General features: G+C 46.8%; 1 protein-coding gene across 5 annotated transcripts in view; it reads left to right on the top strand.

Moving 5' to 3' along the window:
- MCM7 (minichromosome maintenance complex component 7) overlaps positions 1–12,392 on the top strand; it is a 120,152-nt gene that overhangs the window by 30,006 nt on the left and 77,754 nt on the right. For all 5 annotated transcript variants that reach the window (XM_044077367.1, XM_044077369.1, XM_044077368.1 and 2 more), the window contains exons 9-10: positions 1,046–1,177; positions 2,230–2,313. In XM_044077367.1, the coding sequence (XP_043933302.1) occupies positions 1,046–1,177; positions 2,230–2,313 (216 nt within the window). The remainder of the gene's footprint in view (positions 1–1,045; positions 1,178–2,229; positions 2,314–12,392) is intronic.

The raw sequence follows: 12,392 nt of genomic DNA, 5'->3' as shown, positions 1-12,392 counted from the left end.
TAGCCTAGTACCTACCTATTAGCTAGGTTAAGGGAGGTGATTAGTGAACAGCAGTATTTTAAGCTGCGAAAGAGCACTCCAGATACGATGTTTGCTCTGAGTGATGGAGAAGTATAGAGGAGTTGCATTGTGTTTGTAGACTTGGAGAAAGCATATGACAGGGTGCCTAGACAGGAGTTGTGATACTGTACGAGTAAGTCAGAAGTGGTACAGGATATGTACAAGGGTAGCAACAGTGGTGAGGTGCAGTAGGAGTGATGTAATCGCACTTCCACCTTAAACATAAAGGATCAGCTCTGAGCCCTTATTTGCAATGGTGATGGACAGGTTGACAGATGAGATCAGACAGTAGTCCCCATGGACTATTATTGCAGATGGCATTGTGATCTGTAGTGAAAGTAGGGAACGGGTTGAGATCTTGGAGAGGTGATGTGCTCTAGGGAGGAATGAAGGTCTGGAGGTTCATATGTTCATGGGTTCATACTAGGCTATCTGCCCTGGAGCATTTATAAGCCTAGCCAGAGTGTGATTGGCTTTCGCCATCCTTTGATTTTGAGTTTACTGTGCCCTTTTTAAGGTTAGTTTACTGTGCCTCTGTCTAGTAGTGAGACACAAGTAATACCCGGGGTAAACCTATGATCCCCCATCCACTCAAGATTCTCTTGAAGAGGGTCAGTGGGGGGCTCTGCCTGACATGGACTGGGGTTCTATTCCAGAGCGAAGGGAGCCTCTAGACTGTGTGTGAATGAGAGGGAGGATTGAGGAACGGTGAGTACAACGAGTGTGGGGGAGAGGTGAAGAATACAGTGAGTGTGGGGGAGAGTCAGGAGTGATTTGTGACACTGGTACCAGCAAAAAGGAAAGGTCTACAAAGAGGGTAGTGAGACCAGCTATGTTATGAGTTGGAGGCTGCATTGTCAAAAGTGCAGGAGTCTGAACTGGAACGAACATGTTTAATCATGTCTTTTGGTGGCCATTTTCAGAGAAGTTGGTGTGGATTTACTTTGGGGAAAATTTGTTTTATTAAAATGTAACTGTCTTGCAGAGGAAGACTTTTATGAAAAACTGGCAGCTTCTATAGCCCCTGAGATCTACGGTCATGAGGATATAAAGAAGGCTCTTCTGCTTCTGTTGGTTGGTGGAGTAGACCATTCGCCAAAAGGGATGAAGATAAGAGGTGTGTATGTCTTGGATTTTAAATTGCAAAGAGCTTGCTCATTTGACTTTTCTCATTGTTTGCTTTTATAAAAGTAATGTATAGTTTTGTGAAAATAGTGGATTCATTCCTTGCTGTAGATGTATGTTGGAGCAAAATGTTGCTCCAATTTAACGTTTTAATCCTGATTGCAAGTGTATGTGTGTTGCATCAGATTGTAATATTGAAAGAAAGCCTCCTATTTTCATAGGATTTAGGTTTCACTACTGTAGCTGTCAAGTGATTCTTCTGCTGCAGAAGGCTTGGCATTTCCCCTGACATAATGGGCTCTGCATCTTTCCCGTGTAGGCTGAGTAAACACTTGCATGAGAGGATCCTGACCCTGACCAGGTAATTTGGTAATACTTGGGTGAATTGCACTCTGGCTCCCAAGAGTGTTTCTTGAAACTCTTTAAGGTCAGAGACCTGAAAATCAGTCTATTTCAAGACTGTAAGCTGGGTGCAACATCAGATTTGGGTCTGTTTAGATGCCAGACCTTGGCTTACAAGGTCAAGTTCAGTCTGTGTGCATGTATGTAATGTATAAATGCATAGTTTTTTGTATATTTCAGTCTACATTTATATGTGAAGTACCCATGAATTTGTGTTAATGCATGCATAATTTGTAGATGGTATGGAATTTCTGCGTGACCATTTTGTTTTAACCTGTATGGGTTATCTTGGCTCCGCTGTGGCAGTGGGTGAGATCCTGTCTGAAATGCACTTCCACTTTTCCCCTTTGAAACTGACTTGCCTTGGTTTTATATTGGGGCATTATTTGTGCACCTGCCAGCTTAGAGGTTCAACAACTCCTGCCTCCCAGTAGTAGTCATTGGAGCAAAATGAGCCAGGTTCATCTCCTGTTTACCTGAGGCAGGTGAATGTAATAGCGTTCATTATAAAAGAATGTACAGTTAAATTCTGAAGTGAAGGCATGTTGGTCTTTTTTTTTTTTTTTTTTTTTTTAATGCCTAGTCTCAACCACAGGATTCTTTTTTTTTTTTTGCTGGAATACTTTTCCTTTTTTCTTGCAGGTAACATCAATATCTGTCTAATGGGTGATCCTGGTGTTGCAAAATCCCAGCTGCTGTCCTATATAGACAGGCTGGCTCCACGTAGTAAGTTGTGTTCCTTTCATTGGAATGATTTGCATGTTTTGTAACTGTTGCAGTGATGCTTTAATTCTGAGTTAAGATACACAAATGGCCAGAAATCCAGCAAAAAACATTTTTCATTAGGTCATAGGCTCATTCTGTAAGTGTGGTCCATATTGCTGTGGTTCTGCTTGTTTTTACTACTGTGCATTTGACTTTATTGTGCTTTAAAGCTTGTCCATGCTGCTTCATTCATGTTATGATTGCTTTACGCCCTACACATCTAGGTATAGTTAAAAGTAAATCTCAACACTTCAGCAGTTCTAACATTTTATGGTCTGCAGTGGATGAAACATTCCGTTTTAGCTTCAGCTTTTTCACATTCTAAGTGCTGTATAGATTACAATTGAGTGGATTCCCACTCCTTGGTATGCCCAAGTACGTACTGTGGGTGCTTTAGGCAAATTTTCAGATTGGGCTGCTGTGCTGGGTAGGGCATGCTATGGTGTTGGCAAAGATCTTTTTGTAGTTGATGGGACAGTAAAGAACTTGAAATAGTACAGATGGATGTACATTTTCCACAGGCTGGGTGTTGGGCGGGCAGTGACAGAGCTTGAAGACAGTGGGGTTTTCTGCTATAGAAGTCTCAAGTGTAGCCCCTTCTGAAACATTTATCTTCTAATTTGGTATCTAAATTTGTAGTAAGATATATTTAACTGCTGCAGTACTCATTTCTAAGATTCCTGCCTGTAGAATTCGGTCCTTACTGACTTTCAGAACCATTGATCAGCGAGTATCCCTATTAATCTGGTTGCAGTATTAATGTTGGGTCAACCTATAGGTTCATAGGTTCATACTAGGCTATCTGCCCTAGGGCATTTATAAGCCTAGCAAGAGTGTGTTTGGCTTTCGCCACCCATTTTAAATTTTGCTATGCCCTTTTTCGAGGTTAGTATACTGTGCCTCTAACAGTGACACAGAAGTGATACCTGGGGTAAACCTATGATCTCTCATCCACTCATCAAGATTCCTCTTGAGAGTCAATGGGGGACTCTGCCTAACCTGGACTGGGATTTTATTCCAGAGTCAAGGGAGCCTCTGGGTTATGAATCTGTCCCTCCAGCATGTCCTATTTATTTCAGTGCTGGGGTTCAAGTCTCTCGAGCGCGTGGCTCGATGGGATTTGGATTTTGAGATGCAGCGTGTCCATTAATTCTGTGTTGGACATGGCTTTATACGTCTGGCACAGATCGCCTCTGAGCAGGCAGTATGCCACTGATTAGAGCTGGAGTTTCTTTAACCGGGCAGCATATGGAATCTGTTTGAGCCCTTTGATCCTTGGTGAGGTACTTTTGGGGTCTTTCCAGTTGCTGCAGGTATCTGGTAAGGTACATCCCAAAAGGGGCATTGTACTCAATTATGGGCCTGATGAGTAGAGGCACGATGACCTCCCCTGATCTAGATGTGAATCCCTTCATGATTAGGTGGGCTATATAAAATGTTTTTCTAACCACTTTGGCCACGTGGTTGTCAAATGAGAGATTGCTATCAACTTGGGTCCCTAATTACTTAATGGATTACCACCCATGTGGTAACTTTGTGGGCACTTTTTGCCAAAGGGGATGGCTATCCATTTTTTGGCGTTTAGCTTGAGGCCATGGCTCTGGCACCAGTTGTCTGTTTCTATGAGGCCCTTTTGGAGGATGCTTGTGTTGGCTGGAGAGTCTATTATGGCGCCCAGTTTGCAGTCATCTGCGAACTTGGTCAGCCACAGTCCTTCCGTGTTGACCTGTATCTCCGAGAAATATATACCGAATAAGAGAGGTCCCAGGACTGAGCCTTGTGGGATGCCACTTGTAACTGGTTTGGATTCTGACATGGCTCCAATTCTAACCATGTGGGTTCTGTCCTTGAGCCAGTTTGCAACCCATCTAGTGACATAGGGGTTTATATTTAAGCTGGTGAGCTTATCTATAATGCCCGAGTGGGGTATTGTATCGAAGGCTTTTGCGTGGTTCAGGTAGGCTGTGTGGACCACCTTCCCCTCGTCAGTGGCCTTGGTGACTTGTTTCAAAAGAAGTCAACCAGGTTTAAAAGGCAGGATCTGCCCTTGAAGCCGAACTGGGTAGGATCCAGTGTCTGCAGGTCCCCAATATCTTTATTTATGAAATCCATGATGATCCTTTCCATAGCTTTGCAGACCAAGCTAGTAAGGCTTATGGGGGCGATAGTTTCCAGGATCCGTTGAGGCACCACCTTTGTGGAGAGGGACCACTGTTGCTGTACGCCACTTTTTGGGTACATATCCTGTAGTAAGGCCGAGATTGAACAGTAGTTTTGTGTTTGGGTTTAGCTACTCTTGGAGTTCATATAGGATGCAGCCCGGGACACCGTCTGGTCCCATTGATGCTGTGTTTTTTGCTTTGGAGAGGGCGGCTCTTACCTGTGCATCTGAGATGTCAGGGGGGGCAGCACTCTGCTGGGATAGATGTTTGCCCTTTTGGTGGGGGGGGGAGAAGTTTGCGCTGAACCTGTCAGCTAGCATGTTAGCAATGTCTGTGGGTTTGGTGTATTTTTTGTCATTTTGGACTAATTCTGAGCATATCTGGGAATTCCCACCCAGTTTACTAACATAACTAAAGAAAGCCTTGTGATTATCCTTGGTGTCCTGTGCAATTTTTCTCTCAAAGCTGGTCTTGGACTATTTTATGAGTGCCTGTAGTTTTTTACTAATACTGGTCAGAGATGCTTTCCCTTTTTGGGATTTTGCTCCATGTAGTAGCTTCCTCCTATTGTATAGTTTGTTTATGTCTGCCTTTGGAGGATTGGGTCTTGGTTTTATTTGGGATTGCATGATCCATGCATTCCTGAAGGTGTTCATAGAATGCGTTTATAAAGGATTCTGCGGTCTGGGCCGTATTTTCCACAGGCCCGGGGGCTTTGAAGGATTCCACCTCTGTTTTGAGGAGTGTGAAATTTGCTTTAGAGAAGTTTTTCACTGGTTTTCTGGGCAGGGGGTGGGGTTGGGATGTGAATATCCAGTGAGATTAGTTTATGGTCTGATCTTACCAGTTGGGGATACACTTCTGGTCTGGAGCATAAAGTCCCCCATGTTGGTGATCAGGTCCAGTATGTTTTCCCCTCCTTGTGGGGGTGGTAGCAAAGTTGTTCCATAGCATTTGAGTTTATAAATTCTAGGAACCTTTGGGCTAGGGTGTTGGAGCTGGAGTAATGCTCCCAGTCTGTTTGGTTAGTTGAAGTCGCCCAATATAATGGTGTTAGGAGAGACTTTCATATTTTCAGTGTTCTCAGGAAGGCCGAGTGGGGTTCCTGGGTTTGGGAGGGTGGTCTGTAGCAGGCTATAAACTGGAAGGCAGTTTTACCCACTGTTAGTTGCACATGGATAGTCTCTGATGCTTCGTGCTGTGCCACCAACCTGGAGGTGTCAGTATCTTTGACGAATATTGATACCCCCCCTCATTTGTGGTTCGGTCCAAGTTTTGGGGCCGAAAAGCATGGTATAAGGTATAACTTGGTAGTGCTGGGGTGCTCTCGGGAGCTTTGAACCAGGTTTCTGTTACTGCACAGATATCGATGCTCTCCATGCCAAGGAGAGTTTCGAGTGTGTGCATCTTGAAGTTTAAACTTCTGGCATTGAGTAGCATTACTCTTAGTTTCTTATCCCTTGTGATACCTATGGAGGTGGGTTTGTTTTTTGAGCCTTGCCTAAAAAAGGCACTATGGGGGTAGCAAGAGCCTTTGCCAATATCCGAAAGCCCAGGGGTGACGGGTGCAAGCCGTCCCTAGCGAAGCATCGTGGCTTGTCGAACATGTCATCCCAGGCTGACAGGCATTGGATCCCCTTTGAATGACACCAATACTTAAGCCAATTGTTGAAATTGATAATCTTGTCTTCATATTGTGGCATCATTCTTGTTGTGAGGGTAAGATGCTACTCAAGGTCAGGGTCATACCGGCCTGGGCTACATGCTCAGCTCTGTCTCTCCATGTAGTCCAGGGAGGTACATCTCGGGTCATTCACACCAGCATGCACAATGAGTCATATTTGTACTTGCCTTGGAGTGACCTGAGTGCTTGTGTTATGTGGCGGATCCTAGCGCCAGACGGGCAGCTTACCGTGACCTTTCTTGTTCAGCCTGGTGAGCGGGACGTCAGTGTGCCTGACTATAGTCACCTATTACAAGTGTATCAGGTGTTTAGCCTTAAGGGCTGTGACTGTTTGGCACACTGGCTTTGTGAGCTATGTGTTGCACGTGTTTTGTTTTGGGGTAGCGGCTGCTTGGGTGTCTGCTTTGGAGGTCTCTGCTGCTTGGGCAGATTTTTATTTAGAGCCTCAGAGTATGTTTTTGTGTGTGTGGTTTACTGTCGTGGTAGGTCTGTGAGACTGGAATTGTAGTGAGTGTGGTTTCCTTCTCCTGACTGGTTATGCCAGTACTGAGTTGAGAGAGCTTAGCCTCCAGTTTGACTATATGGCTGCATCTCTCACATGTGTTGGAATTTGTTGGGAGGAGAGGGTTGTCTGTGTACATGAGACAGTTGTAACATTGCCTCAAGATTCCCAGATTCACCAGCTGGACCGGAATTCAGAATTGTCCACAAAGTACCCTGTTGGGGATTTTCTTCTGTTTTGCATGCGAGGGTCTTTGGTGATTATACTGCAGATGTGTGGTACCAAGGTGAATTTGATTCAGTATGCAAATACCACACGTTTTTTTTTTTTTAGTCTTGGGGCAAGAAAGACCTCCCACTTGCCCTCCTTGAGTGTGTTTAAGTCACCGGATCATAAAATAAAAGCTTTAATTTTTACAGAAACTTTCACTGAAAAAGCATGCTGTGGCTTGCATTGCAGTTTCTATCTAATGGCAAAGAAATTCTTTAGACAGTATGGAGAGAAGATTGAGGTAGGGTGTTCAGTTACCTGAAGAGTCCAGAAGAACAGTAGCCTGCAAGGTAATGGTGTCAGATATGTATTATAGTCCCCTTTGTTGACCTAGTTTCTGCTGCAGTGTGAGACATTGATATGTTTTATGGGAGCTTTGCTAGTGGACAGAGTATTCATTACTTGCGGCCAGATGTTGACGTGTTAAATCTGAATCTATGGGGTCAAAAACTGTGAGGGATTTTGGGACTAGGAATTCAAAAAGAAAGATGGCTGTGATAGCCTTGCAAATATGATAAGTTCTTTCTCCTACTTCTGTTGTGCAGAACAGTAGTGTAGATGTAGGAGTTGGCCCAGGTTTCACAGCAGAGTCTGAGCCCTGACATCCCATCCAAGCTCAGTTGACAAGTGGGGGATGTACAAGAAGGTAAATGTTTGATGTTTTCAATCTTGCCTTCATTCTTGCTTGATGGTTCGGAGCCGATCCTCTGCTCCGACTCGGCACTTTGCTAAGCTCGAGAGTCACTTTTACCAGCTCGAGGCAGCCCCATATCCCATGATGCAAGGCGGTAAGTATCCAGATCTCGTTTGCCACTTCGCTGATGAGGTCCTCCTTTTACCAGCTCCTGGTAAGTGTTTTATATTAAACTGCTTTTAGCCCCTTTTCACTTAAAGATCTTTCTTTTTTAGTTAATTGTAAGCCCCTTTTTGACTAAAATTATCCTTCCTCAATTTATTTAGTCAGGCCTTCCTTTCCTCTCACCCCCCCCCCCCCTTTCAGGGTGTGTGTGTGAGGTTTTTACTGTTTAAACTTTAATTTAATTGTTGGGACTGTGTGGTTCTGTTTGTGTCCACTATGTCCAAAGAGCAGCGGGTCTCAGGCTTTAAGAAGTGTGACTCGTGCTGTCAGAAGATGTCTCTGACTGACTGTCACACTTCTTGTTTATACTGCCTGGGACCTCTCCACCTGCAGGACTCCTGTGCAATTTGTCATTCTTTTAGCCAGAGAGTCCTGCAGGAAAGGAGAAACAAACTTATTCTAAGGGGACTCTTTAAACCGGAGGGCTCCCCGGCCAAATCGGCTCCGGGAAAGCCTTCCAAGTCTAAGGCCCAGGCTTCTGTACCTAAGCCTTCGGCCTTGGCTCTGACTGTCGGAGTCGAGATCGGCTCCGGCTGGAGCCGATCCAACCTTGGCAAAATCTTCGGCACCGATGGCTATCGGTGCCGATACTACTTTGGTCACCTTGGTGTCGGTTCCGAGTTCTGGCTCCGACCACCATGTGGCCCAGGCTTCGGTGTTGGCCAGCTCCGACACCGCTATTTCGATGCCTGCATCGGCTCCGTCTGGAGCCGAAAAGTTATCGGCTCCGACTGGATCAGTGTGTTTGTCGGCTCCGATGGTTCCTTCGAGGAAGAGGTCCAGGTCCCCCTCTTCGGAACAGATTCTGTCGGCTCCGGCCTCACCTCTTCTTTCGGAACGGGGCCATCGGAGCCGATCATCTAGGTCGTCCAGGTTATCTGACCATGATTTAGAGAGGGTGGTAAGCAGATTATTAAAATCACAGGCACTGGCCCAGATGCTTCATAGTCCGTCTCAACAGACGACTATTAGTCCACACCCCCTTCAAGTTCCTCCTTCGACTCTACCACAGAGTTTGGAGCTGGAGTCTACGGGAATACTTACTGCTATGGCTGAAGGGCAGATACCCCCTCCTTCTGCACCTTCAGCATCTACTCATCTCCTCCTCGAGACCTTCCTTGGAGGGATTCGGTGGTCGGGCTTCCCTGGTCTCCTCCGAGGGGGTGAGTGGCATCGGACCCTTGTCCGACCCTGCTCTTCCCCTTGGAGCTTTGGCCTTGGTGAGCTCGGCTCCGACATCTGCCTCTGAGCCTTCCCTTTCGGTGGGCCCGGGAGTCCCAGTTTCTTCGGAACGGGTTCTCTCGGACCTCCCTGGGAGGGGGGCCATCTAGGTCATGAGTGTGCTGGCCACTGGGCTCAGTCAGCAGTCTATTCCTTTAGCTCCTCCCTCTACAGTGCCTGTCGATATCTCTTCCATCTCTCTTGCTCCCGGACCTAGAGATCCACCGCCTCAGGTTTCCCCACTGGGAAGAACCCCCTCTTCCGAGGATTCTCCTGACCAGTCAGGAGATCCTCCGCGCAAGAGGACTTGTTTGAGGAAACACCTGGACTCCCCTGAGTCTACCACTTCAGATACTGACTTAGATGAGTCGGAGGGATCCCCAAGATCCCCCTCTGAGGATGTCTCCTTTTCAGACATCCTAGAACTCCTAAAACAGAGGGGAAACTGGCCCTCCATAAATCCCTCCTAGGATGAGTCTGTATACCTAGAAGCGTTTGGATCTCGACCCTCCACCTCCTGGGTGTCTCCACCTTTCGACCCCCTTATGGAGGTTATTGCGCGAAAGGCTTGGGCTGCTCCTGGTTCTGTAGAGCCAGTTCCTAGGAGGCAGTCTAAATTTATTACAGCCCCTTCTGAAAAGCAATTCCTTACTAAAGGTGTCCCTGTTGATGCCATGGTGGTGGCGGCCGCCACTAAGAAGGAACTTGCAGATCCTTCCATACCTGTCCATCCTCCTAATAAGGATTCTAGGACCATGGATAGGTATGGTAAGCGGATGTTCTCCTCAGCGACCTTTGCCATGCGTTCGCTGAACTATTTGTCACTTTACCAGACTCCAAAGGGACATCCTTAAGGAACTAGGTGAAGTAGTGCAGGATCCTACGGCTGCAGGGGCTCAAGAAAAGATTGCTTCTCAGTTAGGAATCCTTAATTCTATAGCTAACTCCTCCATGCGACTGATCTCGTATGCAGCAGATAGAGCGAGTAGAGCCGCGGGTACAGGTGTGGCTCTTAGACGTCACTCCTGGATGTGGCTCTGTAATTTTGCAGATCCCTTTAAGGCGTCCTTCACGAATTCTCCCTTTGATGGGTCAGCGTTGTTTGGCCCTCAAGTTAAGGATACATTGACCAGGTGTGAGCAGGACGGCAAGACTTTCTGCCGTAGGGGTCAGTTTTTCTACCCCTTCTAGACCTTACCCCAAAGGTCAGAAGGGCGGAAAAATGTGGTTCCGTAAATCCCAAGGAGTCACGCCAGACGCACGTGGTCAGTTTACCCCTAGAGGCAGAGGGGGTAATAATAACAGACGCCCCTCTAGAGGCAGAGGGGGTCCACAAAGCCAGGGAAGCAGAGAGCCTCTCTCTGACAAGCCCTTCCAGCATCCCTGAGATGTTGCCCGACTGTCCATCCTTGGAGGCAGTCGGGGGAAGACTATCGCTGTACCCAGAAGCCTGGCGTTCCCTCTCTCAAGACAAATGGGTACAGTCGATCATATCAGAGGGTTACAAGATTCCTTTCGAGGAAAGTCCTTTCACTCACAAAAATTCCCTTCCAGATGTGCCACCCGGTGTAAGGGAAATTGCAAAGTTAGAATTATCAAAGCTTCTACAAAAAAGGGCCACTCAGCCAGTTACAACAGACCATTCAGAGCCCGGAATCTACTCAAGATTCTTTTTGGTCCCCAAAAAGACGGGGGACTGGAGACCAATATTGGATCTCAGCAGACTCAAGTCTGTGAGACCAGATTTCGAATGGTCACTTCAATCAATTTTGCCCTTCCTAGAAAAGGACAACTGGATGTGCTCAATAGACCTTCAGGACGCGTACTATCACATAAAAATTCACAGATGCTCCAGAAGGTTTCTCCGCTTTCGGCTGGGGTCCAGTCATTTTCAATTCAGAGCCCTGCCCTTTGGTCTCACTACAGCCCCCCAGAGTGTTCACCAAATGTATGGCAGTGGTTACGGCTCACCTGAGACGTCAAGGATTCCAGGTGTTTCCGTATCTCGACGACTGGCTCCTTTCAGCCACCACCAGGCATCAACTTCTTCAAGCCAGAGGGATTACACTCTAAATCTCTGCACTCAATTAGGAATTTCGATCAACTACGAAAAATCCTCCTTATTGCCCTGCCAGTCTATTACTTTCATAGGTGCAAACTTAAACACTATTCGGATGTCAGCAACCCTCACAGACCAAAGAATCTCAGATATCCAAAGTCACGTGAGGATCATCCTTGCCTGCAAAAAGGTACAGGCCAGAATGGTTCTGAAGGTGTTGGGCCTCATGGCTGCGGCCATTACCCTTCTTCCCCTGGCCCGCTTCTACATGCGTCTTCTTCAATGGATGTTGTTCACCCAGTGGTCTTACCAACAACTTCCCATGCGTCACCAAATCCTGGTGACACAAATTTGCAAGAATCATCTGTCATGGTGGATTTCTTCCCCCCAGATTCATCAAGGCAGACCCTTTGTATCCCCGGCCCCGGTAGCCACAGTCACTACGGACGCCTCCCTGATTGGGTGGGGGGGTCATTATCAGGGCAGGATGGTTCATGGGACGTGGCAACCGTTCGAATACCACCTGCACATAAATGTCCTAGAGACCTAGAGATGAGAGCAGTGCTTTTAACGTTGCAAGCACTCAACGACTTTCTTCCCTTGGGAACAATTGCAGTTCACACAGACAAACCTGTCTGTAGTATGGTATATCAACAAACAGGGCAGAACCAAGTCTTACCCCTTGTGTCGAGAAGCTCTCAGACTTTGGCAATGGGCGATCTCCTCTCATCGGTTTCTGGTAGCAACGCATATCCCTGGGAAAACCAACATTCTAGCGGACACATTGAGCAGAGCTATTCTCATGCCTCACGAGTGGTCTCTCAAACAATCTATAGTGGAGGAGATTTTTCTAGAATGGGGCCGCCCATGTTGCGATCTTTTTGCTACTCCCCAAAACAGCAAATGCCCAGACTTCTTTTCTCTCTTCCCACTGCCAGGCCATCCCCCCAGAGACGCTCTAACCCAGGATTGGCCCCAGGGACTTCTTTATGCCTTTCCTCCCTTTCCGTTGATTCCACAAGTACTCCAGAAAGCCACTGTTTTGAGAGCCAAAATGATTCTCATTGCTCCCTATTGGCCTCGACAAATTTGGTTTCCGTTCCTCCATCGTCACCTATTGGTGCAGCCGTGGCATCTGGACCCAGTACCAGACCTTCTGATTCACCAATCGGGTCAGCTGCATCTGTCTATTCCTTCTCTCAACCTCACAGCTTGGTTGCTCCACTTCCTTCCTTAGCCAGGCTTCCTATGATCTCTAAACCTGTTAGGGATATCATAGTGGC

The sequence above is a fragment of the Protopterus annectens genome, chromosome 7.part0, assembly GCF_019279795.1.
Source record: "Protopterus annectens isolate FY-2018-M chromosome 7.part0, PAN1.0, whole genome shotgun sequence".
Lineage (NCBI taxonomy): Eukaryota > Metazoa > Chordata > Ceratodontiformes > Protopteridae > Protopterus > Protopterus annectens.
Note: the sequence above shows the minus strand (reverse complement) of the source record. Positions and strands in the feature narration are given on the sequence as shown.